The sequence below is a fragment of the Colias croceus genome, chromosome 19 (genome assembly GCF_905220415.1).
Source record: "Colias croceus chromosome 19, ilColCroc2.1".
In the NCBI taxonomy this organism is placed as follows: domain Eukaryota; kingdom Metazoa; phylum Arthropoda; class Insecta; order Lepidoptera; family Pieridae; genus Colias; species Colias croceus.
In genome coordinates this window covers 7,333,100-7,356,046 of record NC_059555.1, presented here as the reverse complement: position 1 = coordinate 7,356,046, position 22,947 = coordinate 7,333,100, and the positions used below count along the sequence as shown (strand labels likewise).

General features: G+C 35.4%; 1 protein-coding gene across 1 annotated transcript; it reads left to right on the top strand.

Moving 5' to 3' along the window:
* Positions 1–1,825: 1,825 nt before the first annotated feature.
* Positions 1,826–21,148, top strand: LOC123700086 (eukaryotic translation initiation factor 3 subunit A). Its single transcript, XM_045647208.1, has 23 exons — positions 1,826–1,992; positions 2,223–2,451; positions 2,716–2,890; positions 4,309–4,497; positions 5,154–5,258; positions 5,533–5,741; positions 6,525–6,691; positions 7,553–7,690; positions 10,912–11,116; positions 11,421–11,520; positions 12,527–12,756; positions 13,415–13,607; positions 14,052–14,156; positions 14,457–14,586; positions 14,997–15,199; positions 15,883–16,034; positions 16,906–17,060; positions 17,543–17,627; positions 17,867–18,091; positions 18,752–18,842; positions 19,274–19,455; positions 19,915–20,000; positions 20,982–21,148. The coding sequence occupies exons 1-23, from the start codon at positions 1,944–1,946 to the stop codon at positions 21,023–21,025; spliced, it is 3,447 nt and encodes a 1,148-aa protein (XP_045503164.1). The 5' UTR covers positions 1,826–1,943; the 3' UTR covers positions 21,026–21,148.
* Positions 21,149–22,947: the final 1,799 nt, after the last annotated feature.

The window sequence follows — 22,947 nt, the reverse complement described above, 5'->3', positions numbered from 1 at the left end:
ATTATGGTCATACTATGTAGGTAGGTACATACAATTTTAATTGGTATAGAATGATAGTTATAAATAACTTTTGGCTACAAAGCTTGGATATGAACCGATATATAGCATTAACATCCTTTGTAAATAGAGGAAAGTTGTGTTTTGCATCAGATGCTGTTTACCAAATTGTTAGCTACTCAGATCTTCTTTTTAAACGCGTTGCTTCGACGGGTCAATTTCAAGCCAGAATCATCAAAGAAAAACTGTTTATAGCAGCCTTGCACAAATTTTCTTTACAAAGTTTATTTTTCAAAAGGTATTTTTTTCTGGGTCGTAATCCTCAGTAATTTTACCCTTGATGGGCACATATATTTCTTTTTATTTTACTTTTTGGAAAGCTGAAATACCTAAAACAAAAAATATGAGGTAAGTTAAAAAAGTATAAATTTCAATGTAAAAACGAACAATCTTATAACTACATGTGAGTGCAATACCGATGTCGAGTGTTGTTTCATTACTAGTAAAAATCTTGAAAATGGTGTTCTAAATTTCATCATAATATTGTTATTACAATATATTCTCTTCACTATCCATAAAAACTCGTCATCATGGTTACCTTACTTGTTAATTTTGTTTATTGAAAACTTGTTGAAAAATGATAAAGTATTAGGAAAATAACAAATTTAACATGAATGCTTACTAAAATGATGCAAAATTTTACAATTTTTGCCATTGAAATGATTCTAAACAGGTAAATGCAGGAGTATTGAGGAATATTGTAAATAACGTAAATATACACTTGCCTGTGAAATTCTATGCCAGAATTTGGTGTCCAAACACTTCTGCAATTTTGCACAATACAATGCATTCTTTATATTCGGAAAATATTCATTAAATAAGCAACAATATTAACTTAAATATTCGAAGCGACGCATTTTTTTTGACACACATGCCATATTGACAAAGTGAGAGTTGCTACAATTTTATTATGGTGACTACCCATAATCAGGGAGTATCGCTTTTTAATAATTGGTTCAGATACTTAGTTTATTTAGCATAAATAATAATTGTCTCATCCAACAATGCTTCTGAATGACGTTGTTGGCAATTTATCAACAAACTCATGTACAAAAACTAACCTTTTGCACAGAATATTACAGCATACATAGTAGCCTTGGGAAAACTTCGTATTAACAGTGGCAATACCAAGTTAGGTGTGAAAGTGATAAAAAACATGAACTGGGCAATATTTTCTTGTTACACGTCAATGTTCATACCGAAATCTCCAGTGTATTAGATATAAGCTTCTTGTGTCCGACAGTCTGTCTGACATGACAGCAGCTTGCAAGTCTACTTGCGAGTGGAAACGCGGAATTGCAAGAATCATCTGCAAGAAAACTTCTGCAAGAAATGTCCAACAGTCTGTCTGACAGTAGCTTGCAAGTCTAATTCCACGTTTCCACTTTCACTTTCTCGGACATTTCTTGCGCAAGTTTTCTTGCAAATGGATAGGCGGCCTAACAGGCTCCCCTGAGTACACAGATATATAATAATTTTATGTTCTGTGATCACAGGTGTGTAATTTAGAATTTATTATATTAAATGAAGTCTCGGAATGAAGTGGTTCAGACTTCAGAAAAATATGGCAATTTATTCGAGGGCAAATGAAACATAAAGTTATAATATAGTATCAGATGTTAAATATAATTAAAATTTGTGTCATTGCTTTGATTTATAAGGACCACAGATAAAGACGATTTATGTAAAGCCTTGTATCTAAAATCATTGAAGTTTTCTTTAAAAAAAAAAAATAAGCATATATTACTTGCTCTGTGGCATCGGCCATTTTGGTCTGCTACCGCTTGACAGGCCGGTGGTCGGAGGAATAATTTTTTATTATTCCCGTTGGAGACCAAATTCCGTGTTAAAATTGCGTTAATGAAGTAATCAGTGCATTGTTAAACATGGCTAGATACGGTCAGAGACCGGAGAATGCTCTCAAACGGGCAAATGGTTGGTACATATTTCATCTTATCATACCACGTTGCACGCATATTAAATGACCTCTCTTTCGTAACAACTTCCTTGAGGAATGCTATCTTTTCAGACTACCTTATTAGTATATTCGTTAGGCATATGTTTCTTTAGATAAGGCGAAGCGAATTACCAAAAGATATCGAAATGAAATTTATAACCAAGTTACGGGCTTGTGATAACAAAATAATTATTATGAAAAATTTCAGAGTTCATGGACTTGGATAAGCCTGCTAGGGCCCTTGACACCTTGCAAGAGGTGTTCAGGAATAAAAAATGGGCCTACAACTGGTCCGAATCGGTCCTGGAGCCGATCATGTTCAAGTATTTGGAACTATGCGTAGACCTTCGCAAGTCGCATATTGCGAAGGAAGGTCTGTTCCAGTACAGGAATATGTTTCAATCGGTGAATGTTGGGTCATTGGAACAGGTCATAAGGTTAGTGTTATCTATTTTAATTTAGACACTGTAATTTACCTATATTTGTCTTAAAAAACTAGTTAATGGCATCCACAATATTTTGTGTTAAAAATAGGAAAATAACTTACAAACTTGTTATTGTTAGTAAGTGAATATTGTAATTTTTTCCATCATTCAAATGTTTGTAAACACTGCTAATATAAATTTTTTATTTGATATATAAAATAATATTTAATAATTCTTCATGAGCTACTCATATAAGTAATTGGTGTATATCACCAGAGGGTACTTGCGTATGGCTGAAGAGCGGACGGAGGCGGCCAGGCAGCAGTCGACGCAAGCTGTCATCGACACCGATGACCTGGACAATCTGGCAACACCTGAGAGCATTCTGCTGAGTGCTGTGTCTGGAGAAGATGCACAGGATCGGTCAGATAGAACTATTCTTACTCCATGGGTAAGTCAATTGATTATTAATTACTTGGAATTTTTCAATCTGTTTGTTTTTTTATACTGAATAATGGAGCTATTATGCATACAATTATAATTCTCTTTTTAATCTAGTAATTCTGATGAAGTAGCAAATTTCATTTCTTACAATAATTCATAAATATAGCGTTGTATTTTATTTTATCATGTATAATTGTAGAATAATTTTTATGGCCTCTGAAATAAATCCCATTTCTAATTTCTCAATAATTATGAAGTGGTAGGCCTCAGAGGTAAATTATACTGGAGGTGTGACGCGACAAATAGTGTTCAAATGCATTGTTTATGTTATTTAATGCCTGCACAAAATAAATAATAACACATTCTTAAAACAAAGTACATCATTCTTTTCCTTTAAGGGCCGATTTTTCAATCCCGAGATAAATAGTCTAATAACTACCCCTCGAATAGATTTATTCAATTGTTTATCTAACTCATAACGGCTCGCCTATTTTTCAATCGTGATTTAGTTGATGAATAACTATCTGACCAAATATTTCCATATTGGCAGCTCTGCTCTCGGAGTGGCGAAACAAACATATTAAATTAGTCAGGTTAGAGCGGGATAGGATAACTCTTGCAATTTGTCAACAACCGTCATTATGACTCACATCAGGAGTGCATTTTAAGTTTATCTTGTGTTCTATGATTGTTGATTATTGTTTTGATTCGAGTAAAGAGTTTTGATTAAATTTGTGTTTAAATTTATATATTTTACGATGGAAACGACATAAAGGCAGCGTTCGGCAAATTTTCAATTGCATGGTCGTCAATACTACCAAAAACATCAATTTCAATATGATTTTAGTTGATAATAATTATATAGAAAGAGGCTTAATTGTTAATAATTCTATGCTCTATGTTATTACATACGAAAATATCCCAAATTTGACGCGTCAGTTGTCAAATCAAACGCCTATTCGTCGAATAGCGCGCTATCTGGCCGTTGGAGCGGCAAATAGATTTATTCGTCAAATAACGTAGTTATTTGATAGATAAGTCCTATTCGTCTATTGAAAAATTGAATATTTTGTTAACTGAAGAATAAAGTCTATCTAGCTCTTTATCTGGGCATTGAAAAATCGGCCCTGAATTGATTAAGAAAACTTGTGAAATCATTGAACAAGTCAAAATCATTTTTTTGTGCAAAGGCAGCATGTGTGAACTAAGCATGAATTAAAGGCTCATTGGTGTAATTAAGACCTTAACATTTTGATTACAAACATAAATAAATAAATTATTTATTTGCAATAAACATGGTATACAAAGGTGTTATAATACATTATATAACAAACTTATAAACAAATTAACAACAATTATATACTAATATAAATATTATATTATAATACAATATGATAATTTATGGATATTTGCTTTTTTTAACAGGTGAAATTCCTCTGGGAGTCCTACTGCCAGTGCTTAGAACTGCTGCGTACCAACGCCCACGTGGAGACTCTGTACCACGACATTGCACGCATGGCGTTCCAGTTCTGCCTGAAGTACTCCCGTAAGACTGAGTTTAGAAAGCTCTGCGACAAGCTGCGTAAACATCTTGAAGACATTTGCAAGCCTAATGTAAGTCTCTAAAAATATTATGATAGTCATGGTTTTTATAGTTGTTGCTTTATACATATTTAAAAGCATTATATAAAGTAGAATACAACAAATGTTGAAGTTAAATAATATTGTGCAAAAAAATATATAAATTCCTCTGAAATAAATCCCATTTCTAACTGATCAATAGTAAGGAGTGGTAGGCCTCAGAGGTAAAGCATATTGGAGGTGTGATGCAACAGATAATGTTCTACTGCTTTGTCTGTGTTGATTAATGCCTGTACAATTAATAAATAAAATATAAAATTGAAATTAATTTGTTTGTACACACATTTATAATTTTTGACTGTTTTATGGGTAGAATTTCCAAGATTGTATTCTTAGTTGTGATGTATTAGAAGTAACATGGATAAGAATACAACAGAAACTTGTGTATAAAAAATTGAAACTTGAGGGCTTGGTCAAAATAATGTTAATAACTCAGCCCCCGGAATCACAGACACAATAGAAAATCTATTGTGTCGTGGCCCGATGGGGCCGCTCGGTGCTCAATGGGTTAAAATTTATTATCTAGAGATGTGTACATTTATTTTGTTTAATACATTTTAAATGAAAACAATTAGATATTTCTTATAGAACATCAATATTAAGTGTACTCATAAACTCATTATCCACAGGTACAAACAGGCAATGTGAGCATTTCCAAGCCTGAAACCCAGCAGCTCAACCTGGAGACTCGTCTCTTCCAGCTGGACAGTGCTATTCAGATGGAGTTGTGGCAGGTTTGTACCAGTTATTAGCATCTACCCGCATTTTCTTAAAAACCAAATTTCTAATAGAATTATCAATTTGTGTAAAATGTTTTGAATTTGATGAAAAATGAAAAAATACATATAAACAATATGGAGGTTTAGGAGCTAGTTAAGGTTAAGGAGCATGTGGGTTCATAATGTAATGTGTGATTATTTCAATAAACATTCTTATATTATTTGAAGCTCAAAATATAACAATACTAGAATATTTTTTAAGTAAAAATAAACACGTAACTTGTAACAGGAAGCATACAAAGCAATCGAGGACATCCACAACCTAATGAACATGTCGAAGAAGACTCCAGTGGCCAAGACAATGGCCAACTATTATGGCAAGCTGGCTCTTGTCTTCTGGAAAGCCGGCCACTGTCTGTTCCACGCTGCTGCTCTCTTGAAGCTGTTCCAACTGTCAAGGGAGATGAAGAAGAATATCACACAGGAGGAATTGCAGAAGTAAGGCTTTTGTCATGTATTTTATTCCTGGTTAAGGGTTATGGAACTGTAAAGTCATTTTGAATCAAAATCGTATACCAAATATCAAAAAGATTGGTGCAATTAAAATGTAAGATACACTTTTAGAATGTTGTCATAGCATAGTGATTTCAAGCAAATATAGTGATTGAATTCAATTAAACTATTATTTGTTACTTATTTTCTTGATATCTAAACAAATGAGTAGAATTACCTAGCCTATTATGACTGTACACTATGTGAAATCACCAAGTATTATTGGACACACTTAGTGAATTCTATTTAATAAAAGTATACTAAAGTGAAATAATACTATGTAAAAAGTTAAAAGTCTAAGAAAAAAATCATACATACCTCTGAAATAAATCCCATTTCTAACTGATCAATAGTAAGGAGTGGTAGGCCTCAGAGGTAAAGCATATTGGAGGTGTGACGCGACAGATAATGTTCTACTGCTTTGTCTGTGTTAATTAATGCCTGTACAGGAAAAAAAATGTATCTACATAACATTGAATTGTTATATTAGGAATTAGGATTAGTAGGATTTTTAAGTGAGTATACTAAGTTATTATGTTATAAAAAAAAATTATGTGGTATATAAAATATAAATCACCAAGGCAAAAAGAGATCAAGAAAGATCAAGAAAAAAATAATTATCTCCAGAGAAAGAACTATAGGGTTGATTTTATTAATACAATCGTCTACTAAAAGATAATTATTCACAAGTACAAATAGGCAATGTCACTAAATAATATTTCTCCTCAGGATGGCCTGTCGAGTGCTAGTAGCAGTGCTCTCCGTACCGCTTCCCTCGCTACACCCCGAGTTTGACCGTTTTGTCGAAACTGACAAGAGCCCAGTGGAGAAGGCTCAGAGGCTCGCTGTGCTGCTCGGTTTAGCGCAGCCACCCACAAGGGCTAGTTTGTTGAAAGGTATGTGTTTCTTTGTTTAATTACTAGTTTCAAGCAAAGAGTAAACCGGTACCTTCTAGGGAAGCGTGTTCCATCTTTGACCACATCTTAGCTTTCCGTAAGGCGAGATTGTGGTCAAGCGCTTCCCTATCTACAATTAAAAAAAAAGTGAAATATTATATTGTATGTACTTATTCGTCTGTGTGTTGTATGTCGCGTGACGGTGGGCTGCGGATAAAGTGAAAGCTGCTTGTCAGAGCAGTTTTCCTGAGCTTGAGCTTTTTACTTAAATCTCTATAGTAGATGAAAAAATGATTCACTTTTAGCGTGGTTTTCATAAAATCACACACTACTTTTTTATTTGGTGTACTTTTTTATATATAAGCAAAAATAGACATGGGGAATAGTAGGTTTTTTACTCTGCTTATTCTAATTAATTCGTTCGTTCTTTTTTTCTGAATTTGCATCATTTTATACCTCTGAAATAAATCCCATTTCTAACTGATCAATAGTAAGGAGTGGTAGGCCTCAGAGGTAAAGCATATTGGAGGTGTGACGCGACAGACAATGTTTTACTGCTTTGTCTGTGTTAATTAATGCCTGTACAAAATATCTAATAAGAACATATCAAAAACTAATGTTAAATATTATAAAAGTTGCCATTATTATAACATGGAATAATGTACTACAGCCGCAGCTCCGCCCGCTTTGTCTATAACCTAATAAAATCACTATCTATTAAAAAAGCGCATCAAAATCTGTTGCGTAGTTTTAAAGATACATAAGGACGGACGGCGATAGTGCTTTTGTTTTATACTATGTAGTATATATTGGAAAGAATTATTTTTAATATTATGTTTAACCACGCATTTTGTTCCACAGATGTTGTGCGCCTAAATGTGGTGGCTCTCGCTTCCCCGCAACTACAACAACTCTACTCTTGGCTCGAAATCGAATTCGATCCGCTCACCATTTGCGCCAATGTGCAGAATGTCATCAAGTCGCTACAGGAGGACCCTAGTGAGTTAAATGATATACCTATTTTATAATATCAACTAGCTGTGCCCGCGACTTCGTCCGCGTGGAATAGCGACTGCATAGTATTTACTACTTTACATACAATTATTTAGTAAACACGTACTACCATAAACAATTCAAAGAATTGTTAAAAGAATTTATTACTAATCTAAGCTAAAAAACTTACTTACTTTCCGGAAATCCGGGGCATTCTCCGGGGATATCCGGAAAATGCCTGTAAAATATCTGGAAAATCCCCCGGAAAATGTGTGAAAATGTCCGGGAAATACCCGGAAAATGTCCGGAAAATATCCGGAAAATGTGCGAAAATGTTCGGGAAAAGCGTGGAAAATGCCTGAAAAATCTCCGGAAAATGCCAGGGAAATGTCTGGAAAATATCCGGAAAAAGCGTGGAAATTGCCCGGAAAATGCCTGAGAGATGCCCGGAAAATTCCCGGAAAATATTAAAAAAATGCGTGAAAATGTCCGGAAAAAGCGTGGAAAATGCCTGGAAAATTCCCGGAAAATGTCCGGAAAATTCTCGGAAAATATCCGGAAAATGCGTGGAAAATGCCACTTCAAATTTGCGAAGTAATTAAAGCAGACAACCAAAAAAAGAAAAAGAAAGCTAAAATCTTTCATAATAAATGTATAGTATATGGGATATTCATATTTCATATGTACTTAATATATGGGAGGGTTTAAAGATAATTTTTTTAGATATTTTTCGATTTATTTAAAAAAATGATTACGGCCATTTTACTCATTAGGTTAAGTACTTTCGATATCAGTTTAAAGTTTTTTGTTATCAGCTGTAATACTTACAAAAAATAATCGCCTGTGCACACTTAACGATTACCACCCTGTATATGAATGCCTTAGCAAATGTTCGCCGTGATTATTTAAATGATCATAATTTTTTTTATAAATGAAACAATTGACATGAAATATACACTTAATGACAAAAAAAAAATTAACTACACTTTTGGGTTCGGGATCAATTTAATAATACCTGCTAATTTTTTTTACATATTTTCATTGTATAAAATCGTAACATAATTTCATTTATGTATTGGTCTATTAACACATAGATAATAATATCTTCCCAAGGTACTAAATTTTAATAAAAAAGTTGTTTTTGTTATTTATATCTAAAGTGGAGCTTTTTTAATAGACAGAAATAAACATTAAATTTTTATAAGTTTTATGGACGCTGAATGTAATGCAAATGGGCAAATATTAAAAGTAAAAGTAGGTATTTAAAATAAATAAATGAAACAACTACCTATGTACCAATTACAGAAAAAATTCTTTTTCGGTTGAAAATTGCTGGATCATGAGTATAATTCTTTATCTCTTACCTTGGGCAGTCTGGAAGAGATCGCTAGTAAGCTAGGGATAAGACCGCCTTATGTTATTATACATACCGAGTTAATCCATTTGGTATGATTGTAAATATTTTACTTGGTATGGTACGTATATTAAATTGATAAATAATATGTACTCTGATCCCAGTACGATCTGTACCGCGATAGCCATAACGATAATAAAACACTCAGATAACAGTACCTAAAGCACGAATAAAAATCATACTTGTAAAGTAGTTGTGAGTGCAATATTTACGTTTCAAAATAACATTTTTTTATGGTACTAAAACGTAGGTAGATTCTCACGCTGATACGTGGTTGGCTGCCCCTTCTCTCACTCCCGAAAAATATCCTATAAAATTACCCAAGATTCTTCCAATGATTGTACCATACGTTGGACATAAACTTTAGTCAACAATTGACCACGCGCAAGGATACTAATTTCTACTACATCCTCACGCAAATCGTCAATTTTTATGAACATTGAATCTGTAAATAAAAAAAATCAAAAGATAACTTTACCTAATTTAATTAAAAAGCTACTAACAAATAAAATTCTATCAAGAACTAAAGTGACCTTTGGGCGTTTAATAGTCTTGTAAAAGTTATACATAAAAATAAAATTTCATCATTTTCTTATTTTGTCATAACTTCAATTCTAATTAAAAACATGAGTCTAACTATATAATTATAAAGAATAAATATAAAAGCTTCAACTTACCTTTTGTGGGAACGCAAGAAGGATTTTTAAAAATGTCACCAATGAACACAATCTACTATTACCAATATTAACTGTTAATGGTGTCTTGTTTGACATCAAATAATAAACATCTACCCTCACTTGTAAAATTTTATTTAGTATATTCACATAAAATATAAGCACCTGAAGTGAACTCTGGGAAGACATGGGTTAAAAAGTTAAATAAATAAGTACAAATAAAAAACCCCACCAACATCATAATATTTAATTTTAAATTATAAATTTGCAAGAAGCGTTAAATATGTAAATTGATTTGATTTTAATGAAGTCTCATAGATGGCGCTGTTTCAAATTTGTCTTTATACTACTAAGATTCATTAAACTGTTTCTCTGCCAAAATTACGTAAATGACGTAGTTTTTATAGTGTAAAGCTAGAAAATAGCGTGGCTTACCCAAAAACAACATTTAAACATGAGTCTTTAGAATGTACGCTGTGTAATACACGGAATACGTAAGAAAAATAAAGGTTCACAGCTCCTCCCCCGGAGGTGATAGCATGATAATATGTAGCCTATAGCCTTTCCCGACCTGTTAGTAATATACATGCAAAATTTGAAGTCAATCTATGCAGTACTTTTCGAGATTAGCTCGGACAAATATACAGACAAACAGACAAACAGACAAACCGACAAACAGACAAACAGACAAAAATTCTAAAAACTATGTTTTTGGCTTCTATATCGATTATAGATCATGGATTATGTATTCTTTTAAAAAAATATTCAATGTACAGTTTTGACTTTCCTACGATTTTATTATATGTATAGATATTAAAGAGTACGATAATTTACTGTAAAATGATAGACTTTATCAGTAACTTTTTTTATATTGTAAGTTTGGTAAAATAAATGTTGGAAATAGTTTGTGGAATTATTTAGCAGTGCATATTCTATATCAACACTCCATCAATATTGTTAATGTAATAAATTTTTCTTGAAGTTTTGTTATTGTGCCATTTTTGTCATGTTCAATAGTTAAGGTGGGAACCAGGAAAGCATAACATAGAGTGATCTACTTATTCATGAAGTTTGTAGAATCACAAATCACACTACTATAAAGCAGGATAGCTTTAATAAAATATACAATACTTTCACAGACTCTCCGCTGGCCCAATACACCACGGCGCTAACGGACGTGGCTCTAGTGCGTCTGATTCGCCAACTAGCGCAGTGCTACGACTGCATCGAGTTCTCCCGCCTGCTGCAGCTGGCCGGCACGGACAACCTGTTCCACCTGGAGCGTCTGCTCGTGGATTGTGTGAGGCATAACGACATGCAGATACGGGTGGACCACGCTAACAAGTGAGTCGATAAGTAGCAAGAGTTATTTTTACACATAGCTAATTATTTTTTTCTAAGCGGCGGTAAATTACCTGTTGTTGTTGCGTTGAGAAGTTTTTTTATTGTGTATTATTTTGAACCACATTAATTCTCTAGCTTTGGAAATCTGTATTCTTGTAGTAATCAATTATAGTATACCGTAACTTTGTGAAATTTTTAGATAACCTTGTAAATTTAATGTGTGACTATGACTGTCTTTACCAAATTAAAAAAAAAAAATGTTTTAAGTTTCATCTGTTATAAATGTATGTTTCTATGTGTTTAGATGCGTGCACTTCGGCGTAGAAGCGGGCGGTGGCGAGTGGTGCTCTGCGGCTGACGAGGCGTGCGGTGGGGCCATCTTGCAGGCCACTCCTGCGGAACAAGTGAGTTCAATTATTTAGTTTTTTTAAATAATGTTATGTTTAAGTTGCTTTTTGATTTTTAATATGTACATATTATGTTAAATTATATTTATTAAGTATCAAAGTATTTATTATGACTCTAAACGACCTTGGCATCATCATAATAATTATATGCTCATACCAATAAAAGTAAAGTAATAATAAAAAAAATAATTGTTGTCCAACTTTTTACTCTTTTCCGTTGCCTTGTCTATTTCCTCACGATATTTTCCTTCACTATCCCGAACAGTGGTGATGTTATTCACATGTGCAGATAAATAATTGAAAAATTATTTATTTATTTCCTGCATGCTATCCTGGTCTCGAACCACTTATCGATTTTTACGCGGCCTCACTACTAAGCCACCGCTGCATTAACACGTTTATACACACGTGATGGGAGCGTTTAATGTAACTTTTTTGTATAATTCCCGTTTTATTTTTAAAAAGTTATTATTGTCATTTTACTCATTAGGTGTAATGTACATTCGAAATCAGTTAAAAGTTTTTTTTTTATATCTATAATAGTTACGAAATAATCGCATGTATATTCGCCTGTATGATACGATTACACCCGGTATATTGAATAAATAAATCGTTTATTTGCAAGTGAACATAGAAAGTGTGAAGTCCCGTGTCCCCGTAGTGGGGTAAGGGGCAGATGCATTATGCATACATCTGTTTCACTGATCGATTTTCTTTAGGGACAAGTAGGTGATCAGCCTTCTGTGTCCTACCGGACCGAGACATTTTTTTTTTCTTCGCCTCCACCGGGAATCGAACCCAGGACCCCTCGGTTCTACGCTCACGCGTCAACCACTGTACCAAGGAAGCGGTCATATATATATGTACAAGGCGGAAAAACTTACTTATATTATGTACAATTCGAAAATACATAAGCAACTAACCCATATACCCAAACAAGAATAGTACAGGCGGTCAAAGGAGGCGGCAAGTAAACATGGTATTCGTTTATTGTATGGTGCAGGTGCGCGAGCAGCTGGTGCTTGCGGCGGAGGTGCTGTCGCGCGCGGTGGCGGCGCTGTTCCCCGCGCGGCGCCGTGCGGAGCGCGAGCGGGCCCGCGCGGCGATGGTGCAGCACTACCACGAGAACAAGCACGCCGAGCACCACCGCGTGCTGCAGCGGCACAAGATCATCGAGGAGCGCAAGGAGTACATCGAGCGGCTCAACACCGTGCGCGAGGAGGAGGAGCTGCGGTATGTACACAACAGTTTGACATTTACCGTACATTTAGATCGAATGAACATAGAACTAGAGATAGAGCAAGAGCATTCTGTCGTGATCTTTTAGTGTAAACGAAAACTCGTATTCAGTTGTTCAGTATTATAACATTGCATAGAACACATTAAGAACAACGAAAGAATGCTCTACGCCTGCTTTTACGGCACGTAATTTAAGGCGACGCACACATTAGCCTAGTGGCTTCTAAACTGTTGTACTTTTACACAATTTCATTATAAGATAGTTAATGCATATTATAAGTTAAGATAAAAAAATTGGTTGTTTGTAAAGTAGGTTTACGATCGAGATGTTTACGTGATAACATAATGCAGTGGCAGCGCTCGAGATGAGACGGGAGATCGGTCCGTCTCTCTCTCGTTATACCTGCGATCGCGCTCGTGAGGTTTTGGTGTGACATAAGTTTCTGAACATGTCACCCGACTAAAACGATTTTAAAGACGTTATCACGTCAAAAAAAAAAAAATAAAAATGTTATTAAACATAGATTTGAAATACAGAATGTTTTCTGTAATCTGAACAATAATGTTTCCTAATAAATTATGAATGTTAGATACACAATCACAATAAAATTTATAATTTTGATCTATCTCATGCCAAATACTATTCCAACAGTCGTCAAGAAGAGCAGCTCCGCGCTGCCGCAGCGGCCGAAGCGAAGCGTCAAGAACAAGAGCGGGAAGAGCGTGAACGGAAACGTCACGCGTCCGAACTCGCTGCGATGCGTGAGCGGCACCTGCGGGAGCGTATTGCGCACATCTCGCAGACCATGCACGGCAAGAAGGTGCTGCAGAAGCTGGACGAAGAGGTTTGTAAACTATGAGCTATTTTTTATAAATAAAAACTGAAATATATTTGAACTGAGACTTCTTCGTTTAGAGTAAAATTTCAAGGTCGTATCATGATTCATGGAGTAAGGCGACGATTGGGGTATCTTAGAATCTTGCTTTTCGTTGTTTTTTTTTATGTTGTTGTTGTTGAAAAGTGAAGACTACAATGAGCCTAAAATGACAGATAAAAATGAATCCCAAAGCTCATATTATTGTTCAGGAATACTAAGTATATAATTTTATACTTGTGAAGTAGGTATTGGTTACAAATTTGGTTGTACTGCTACAAAACAAAACAGAAAAAAGTAACATAATTATATTAATAATTTTACATTTTAACTATTGCATTTTAAGAAAAACCAACATCAATCATTATATTCATAGAAATTTAATTAAAGCCAAAATTATGTCCAATTTATCAGGATCTAAAGAAGATGGACGCCGAAGCGATCGCCCAGCGCGAGGCTGAGGAATTGATGAAGGAGCGCCGCGAGCTGCAGGCACGACTCAAGTCGCAGGAGAAGAAGGTAGGTTACAAGAAAAACTAATAAAGAGAAACGCACTAAAAATGTCTCGGAAATAAGCACTATTAGTGAAAATGGGTGTAAAATGAAGTTAAGAAAAAAATCAAAGAAAATGTAGCTCGGCTTTTTCCATAAATATCAATAATCAGATTTACAGTAGTCATGTAAATATATGTAATAATGTATGTATTATATTGTATATTATAGTATATTCTCGTTTATTGACGTTTATTGATATCGTTTACTGGTTCGTTGAAAAAAATGTTGATTATTCTTCTTAACAATTATTATTTTTGTGTTTAGGTGGATTACTTTGAGCGTGCTAAACGTTTGGAAGAAATCCCTCTGCTGCAGAAGAGCCTGGAAGAGAAACAAGTCCAGGACAAGGCATTCTGGGAGCAACAGGAGAAGGAACGCATACAACAACTTATGGGTAAGATATGGTTGAGAAAATGCTTATAAATATAGAATCCATTAAATTTTGTATGAAAATTAGATAAAAATGTTTTTTGCCTATACATACTTTGCAACATATTATGTTCTTAAGTTATAAAAAAACTAATTAATCATAATTAAGAACAACAGCTATTAAAATTGGGTGCCTACTGCCTAATCATGAACATTATTTCCAATTTCAAAAGGTTTTTTTATCCACGCACAAGTACACAACTGCTTTCTCTATACATAATAAAAAAAGAGTCACGCTCTATGTCGTCCATAGATGCAAATTTGATTCCAATTTCAATTTTCTTTCCCGCCCACATGCATCTTTTCATCCTCTAAAATTTATTAACTTTCTAATTTATGTTCCAATTTCAAATTTAACTTTTTTTTGTTCCACAGAGGCGCGCACCCGCGACGTGGCGACCCAAGCGCGTCTGGTCCGCATGCACTCACACCGCGACGAGTTCATGGCCCGCCTGCGTTCTGAACGTGGAGCTGCGTATACAAGCCGGCTGGCTGACTTCCAAGCGCAGTTGGCTGCTCAGCGTGAAGTGCGGCTCGAGAAGCGGCGTAAAGCTAGGGTGGAGGCACGACGACAAGAGGTGTGTACACTAATATTAATATCTATAATATAAAAATGAATCGCAAAATGTGTTGGTAAGCGCATAACTCGAGAACGGCTGAACCGATTTCGACAATTCTTTTTTTATTATATTCCTTGAAGGACGAAGATGGTTCTTATGTAGAGAAAATGTAAATATGTACCACGGGCGAAGCCGGGGCGGAGCGCTAGTTGTTAATAAAATAATAGTAGTGTTCAAGAAACAGGTACAGCATTGTGTTCAGACCCTTTGAACTAGTGGTAAACTGTTGTATAGAGGAAATATTTTTTATCACTAATAGAAAGCTACATTATTTGGAAATAGGAAACCTATATGGTTTTAATTTGTTTCGTTTTTATCCTGTGTCAGTCCTGGCGGTGCCTGGACGAGCGGCTAGTGTATTATATAATAGTAGTGATACATTGCAAATACGTACCACCAGTCAGAGTCTAGTGTAGATGCACGTACACAGGAACATTTTTGTATGTGATGTGTTAATTTTAAAGAAATGTAGTTACGTAAAACACTTCTTTTAAATTTAATGCAAGGATATTTTAGTACTTTTTTGATGATCGGCTCTTTAACTTCCTATATTTAATTTACAAACAGATATTAATGTACACAAACGCGAAATTACTTCATTCATGCTTAGTATATAATATTATGATTGCTCGTTTCTACAGTGGCTAGCAGAAAAGAAGCGTTTGGAGGAAGCAGCTCTAGAGGAGGCGCGTCGTCTGAAGGAGGAGGAGGAGCGGCGCGAGCGGGAGGAGCGCGAGCGGCGCCGCCAGGAGGAGCTCGCCGCGCTGCGCGAGAAGAAGGAGAAGGAGGAGAGGTATACCAACCTCCCCATTTTTTCTTTAATTTCTCCCTGTCCAGCCATTGAGATAATATTACTACGTATGGAGAAGACACCACGAACAAAATCTGTGCGCCATTTTTTTGCTCTAAGTTTAATAAATTATTATCTAGTTAGGTACTTACCGATGAAAGTTATTCCTTTGCACTTTTCCGTATTATTTGTGCAATATCGTAACTAACACGAAGGCGGCATATTTGATGCGTTTCACTTTAAAACAATAAAAAATGTGCGTGCAGTTAAGCCATATGGCTTATGGTGAGCGGAACATAAGTGATGTAGGCGGTGACGTCTCCATATGTATATCTCAATGTGTCAAGCCTCCTTTTTACCAGCATTCTTTTGAAGAATGTGTGTTACGACGGTGAACATGCAATTTACCATTCTTCAAAGTTCAAACATGGACGGTTTGAATGGTAAAAAATAAATGTAACTTTAACTGTCGCTTCTATCAAGAATAGATATTGTATTTTTTCAGTTGTGCCACTGACTTTTTAAAATTGAATCCAATAAGTTTTTTATATAATTGTTATTTGTGTAGGACATTTTTTTAACGTTTTTAACGCATGTTTTGTATTGCGAAAACATTAAATTGTAAAATACGTGGCTGTATAATTTTTTTTAGATCGATTTATACATTTTTCATCTAAAATCCCCAATCTATCGCAAAGTACCAGTACAAATTATTCATCAACACTTTTTTTTCACGAAAAAAATGTAACAATTATACTAAAAGATGGGAGATGAGATGATCAGAGATGGCTTAGAGCCAAAAGGCCGCCTTTTAAAATAAGATTAAACCTAATGTACAATAAAGAATAAATAAATAAAATAACTCACTTTTCAGGGAGCACGCGGAGATGTTGGCGCGTGTTCAGGCCAAGGCCCGCGCCAAGGAGGAGGAGATCACGCGCAAGCTGGAGGAGCAGAAGGCGGCCGCGCAGTCGCTGTGGCGGCGCCCGGCCGGCAAGCCGGAGGAGAAGAAGGAGCCCTGGCGACCGTGTTAGTGTTTATTTATATTTATTACTAGAGGTCCGCCCCGGCTTCGCCCGTGGTACATATTCACGTTTTGTCTACATAAGAACCATCCTCGTACTTCAAGGAATATAATAAAAAAAGAATTAAAGAAATCGGTTCAGCTGTTCTAAAGTTATGCGCTTACCAACACATTTTGGGATTCATTTTTATATTTATTATTTTATTGATTACTGACTAGCGTTTTATACGCGTTGACGCGCTTCTAAACTCGTATAATTCATGTTGATACTGACACGATACCACGGGTTCGAGCGAACATACCATACAACAAGTTTCACAACATAATTTCCAGACAGTGCCAAACAATGTAGTTATTTTTTAAGAGGCAAAAATTAATTAAAACTTATAATACTTATAATGTTCGGAGCGAGTAATAAATATTATCAATAAATCTACTTTATCGTCATAATAACTCTTTAGAAAATAAAATAATCAAAATATTTCAGCTCGTGCGGCCGGAGCTCCCGGCGAAAGGGCTGAGCGACCCGCCGAGAGACAGCCTGGTGATGACCGTCCACCGAGAGATGACAGGTATGCGTTTTTATATACGATTCACTTTTAAATTATTGTATTTTGCAATATAATTTAACCACAGTATAAAATATGCGTCTAATCTTGACAAAGTATTGATGTACCAAATTATGTTTATCTAATTCATGTTTTTATTTTTATAATTCAACATAAAAAACTATACATTTATATCAAGAACACATATCACCAAATTGAAAATGCAATTTTACCACTCCTGATTTATAATATTTGTTTTCTAGCCGACGCGATGACAGAGCCCGCGAAGCTCGCCCTCCAGCTGAGAGACCAAGAGAAGACAGGCCAAGAGATGAAAGACCACGGGAGGAAAGACCACGCGATGAAAGACCAAGGGATGAAAGACCTAGGGATGAGAGGCCAAGGGACGAAAGACCCAGGGACGATAGGCCCAAGGATGAAGGCGGCTGGAGGTCCGCCAACAAGGCTCCGCTCTCGGAGCCTGAAAGGTAAGTTGATTTTTAAACTTAAAGATTTGATTTGTAAAATTTTTATTTTGTTTGCAATAGGCATCCAAATAACAAAATAATCATGCATCTCTTCGCCATGGGAACCATATACAGTATTCTATAAGCATTTTAATTTAACCAATGATGGGTGATGTTTTTGACGTGACAACCTCTTATAATTCGATAAAGCCGGCTGCACGCACGAAAAAACATGACTCATGCGGCGTTACCTCGCTCTGACTCATCTGAGGCGTTCCATGTACCTAAGGCTTGAAGTGCGAGCGAGAGCGCGGAACGAGCGACAAAGAAGCATAATCGGACGTTGTCACGTTCAACTATCGTCAGTAAACCGACTTTACAGACAACCAATTTTTTTTTGGAATTATTTTGCTTTTTAGTTATTCCAAAACGGATGTTATTTTTAAATGAATTAGGGTTTTATAACTTTGCATTTGTTTCTTCTTTAGTAATGTGCATTAGGTAATGAATCTGATGTAATATGATGATTCGGTGCTGTTTGACTAAAATTAATTTTCTCTTATTCCATTGAGCCCCAAGCGGCCCGATCGGTCCCAGACAATAGATATTCTATTGTGTCTGTGGTTCCGGGGCCTGAGTTATTAACATTAATTCCGATGTATTTATCAATGTGTATTGCAGGCCCCGTTACACGGGTCGGTCGAGCGGTCCGCCCGCGGGCGACGGCAGCAGCTGGAGGAGGGGACCCGCCGAACCGCCGCCGTCCTCTGCTGTAAGATATTTATTTTTAATTATAAGTTTTTGAAGTGAAGCTAAGCGTAAAATTTCATGGTCGCATCATGGCAATACCGTCACATCATGGAGTAAGGTGACGATTTTTGTATCTTTGAATCTTGAATTAAGAAGTTTCACTTCTGACACATGTGTTTGTCACGCACGCTCTTTGTTTGTAAAAACCATTATAAAAATGATTAATGCAATGTTAGAAAGGGTATTGTTCATACGAAAAGGTTGATAAGGGAAAACAACAATCAATAATATTATAATATTATGTTAAATTAAATATTTTGTGAGTTGCTTTTGTTGTTTGATACAAATTTTGTTATTTTAGTAAATTTGTAGTATGTACTTCCACTTCCAAAACAAAAACGTAATTAAAAAACTAGCGCTCAGTTAACAACTCGTACTTCGTTCTATACACAGGAGCGTACAGCGATGTGGCGCTCGAAGGACTCTGCGCGTGACTCGGGCCGCGACGACCGCTACCGTGACGCGCCGCGTGACGGCGGCCGTGACCGTGACGGATTCCGCGACCGTGACGGCGGCGCCCGTGACCGCTTCCCGCCGCGCCGCGATGACCGTGACGGGCCCAGGCGGGATGATCGGTGAGTTACTTGATGCTGTATTGACTATTTAATGGTATTTGTATTAAGCTCTTTTTTTTTCTTTTGTTCGTTTTTGCTAAAAAAATTAACAAATAACTTTTAACAGGTTTAATAAATATAATAGCTATAGTATTCTACAGTTATAATTTATTTATATCGCCGATGTTATATGTATTCTTAAATACTAATGCAATGTATTTCTTACTTTATTCTTCTGGAAAAAACGTTATAAAAATTGTATAACGTGATTTTCATTAATCACTTGAAGTGAAGTTAACAAATGAACCTATAAATGTAATTTATTATATGTATTATATATTATTGTATTTAACTAATTCAGGAGCCTATGGATTCATATATAAGCTGTACCTATTTTTTTATTTACCATTTATATTTACCATTTGAAGTGAAGTTAACAAGTGAACCTATAAATGTGATTTAATAAAATCGTTTTCACAGCGATGGCCCTCGCCGCGACGACCGCGACGGTTCCCGGCGTGACGACCGCGACCGTCGCCCGGCACCGCCCCGTAGGGATGACAAACGTGAGTATGACTACTATTACTAGCATTATTTATTAATAATAAAGAGAAAAATCGTTTTTTAATTCCTTTTTAATTCCTGTTTTGGCCAAAATCGTTTTTAATTCCTGTTTTGGCCAAACAGCCAGCGGTGGACGTTGGCTGTTTGGCACAAACACCGCAAACAGAAAACGAAGTCCCAAACACCAACCACAATCACCCAACACAAACAGCCATCCACATGCTTGGCGAACGTTCATAACATTCCGAATCGGCAAACATGCATCCTTTGATCTAGCAAGAAAACCGACACCGATGCCGAACACTGCCCAACACAGACACAAACAGGCAAACAACGACAGACACCCATCCACATGTCCGTGTTTGCTGTTTGTTGTTTGCCATTGTTTGTCAAGCGTGTGGATGGGGCTTTATGAACGTTTGCCAAGCATGTGTTGTGTTGTGTTGTGTTTGTGTTGGGTGATTGTGGTTGTTGTTTGGGACTTCGTTTGCTGTTTGCGGTGTTTGTGACAAACAGCCAGCGTGTGGATGTAGCATAACATTCCGAATCGGCAAACATGCATCCTTTGATCTGGCAAGAAAACCGACACCGATGCCGAACACTGCCCAACACAAACACAAACAGGCAATTAACGACAGACACCCATCCACACGTCCGTGTTTGCTGTTTGCTGTTGGCTGTTTGCCATTGTTTGTCAAGCGTGTGGATGAGGCTTTAGATTTTGTTGTTTCTCACTGTCCTAGTGGCGGTCGCTGGCCACCAGTGGCTGTGGCCAGTGGACCTTTTTGCGCCCACCCTACATAAATCAGCTGACATTGTGTAGTTTCAAATATCACTTTATTGATCTTATATTATTTGTTTTATATTGGACACTGAAATTGAATTCAATTTGTATTATTCTAATGCCTATGTAGTTATTTTACTCTACAAGAGTTTTTGACATACATTCTACATAGAATACAATATATTTTTTCTGTATCCAGCACGCGGCGACGACGACAAATGGCAACACGTCACAAAGCGCTGAAGTGGACGGAGCGGAGCGCAACATACTACCGTTTATATCTAATATTATACATTATACAATATAAGTGTGCATATGATAGCGTTTGCTGTGGGGTAGGGAAAGTCGATATAACAACATTTTTATCATACTATAGGATAAACAACAGAAATATAGATAAATCACAAATTTTCATCAGGACAAAGAATGTTATTTGGGCAGGTCCGCATTTAAGGAAATAGCGATCGAATAATTTGTTGAAGTAATGGACAAAAATTTTTGACATTAAATTCGACTTTCTCTATTCCACTTGCCTTATTATAATCTGAAAGTAATGGAACTCACTTCAGTGGTTGTACTCTTACAAATTCGTTTACAACTATATAGGATACCTGGAATTTGGTATATTGGTATGGAGGTATTTCTTTGTGAAAATTCTCAGTATAAATGCTATGTTTTGAAGATGCCTAAATATATCAACAGGCCTTATATCTTGAGACTTATTGGCAAAATGTAATGTTTTGTTTTTAAATGACAAAAGAGTTCTATATACCACTGAAGTGATGCCATTTTTCATTAATTTGTAATTATAATATTATCAAACTGATTTTGTTAAGACTGTGACAGTAAGCTTTTAACATCTAGGACACTATATTTCTCAAATGTTTTACGCCAATTTTTTTTATGTGTATCCAAGCTACTGTCTTAGTCTAATACTATTTTTCATACTTAAGTATTGTCATCATCCTGTAGCCATCATTATATTGTAATGTATTCATTATACATTAGAGGGATTAAAATGTATGCTTATTTTACTTTTGTTTTTTATTTTATTTCTATTTAGAATTAGCATTTTGATGTTTCTGATTTTTATTCTTTGACATACACTCTCCATGTGACAATTCGTTTTTACTTGTATTACATTAATTGTATTTGTAGATAGGTAACATAAAATAAAAGTTTAGTTTATTCATCTATAGGCAATTGAAAAATGATTTATCAATACTTACTAATCACTATTGAAATCTAAATATTATGCTGTATTGGAGTGAATTCGAAATGTTCGATTGCATTCTTAATAATAACTTACTATTACGTCGTTGTCTATGAATATAAATTATTATTCTATTTGTTATTCTGTCACGAAATAAAAACATGGTATGATCTTACCCTAATATCTAGATAAAACACTACAAAAGCCAATAATACCATAATATTATAGTACTAAAATACATTTTTAACTTTAATAGCCTTTATTAAAAAGCCACGAAATGTGAAAAGTGAGGAGAATAAGGATTATTAGTTATTACATGCATTAACAATTATTATTAATAATTCTATACATTAAGCTCTTATACAACAACCCCATTTACACACTAACCATTTGTGACTTACTACTTTTTAACACATTTCATAGAAATAGGTAATTTTAATAGCAAGTGAAGGATTAGCAAATTGGCTAAATATAATGGACAAGCAATGTTAATGATCATAGAGAATATAATTTTTAATAAATAAGGCAGGCTACTCATAACAGGGCATTTTTAAGAGTTATGATATTAAATTTAAAGCACCTAGGTACACTATAGGCCGGTTTCTGTATTGAGAATTGATTTAAAGTTTGAGAAAGCTTGTCACATACAAAAAAAGACCGTGTGGGCCGGGCACACGTTGTCAGAAGTGAAACTTTTTTGGCAAGATTCAAAGATTCCAAAATCGTTGCGTTACTCCATGACATGACGGTATTGCAATGATGCGACCTTGAGATTTTACTCTCAACGCGCAAAAGAAGTTTCACTTCAAAAATATTTTAAGCAGAATATAAGCATATTTTGAGACGCTCTAAACGTGATTTACTCAATTCAGAAACCGGCCGTAAGATATACTATTTCAATGAGTAGCATGTACGTTGTCGATCCATATAGACTGATTTTGAAGTATCTTTC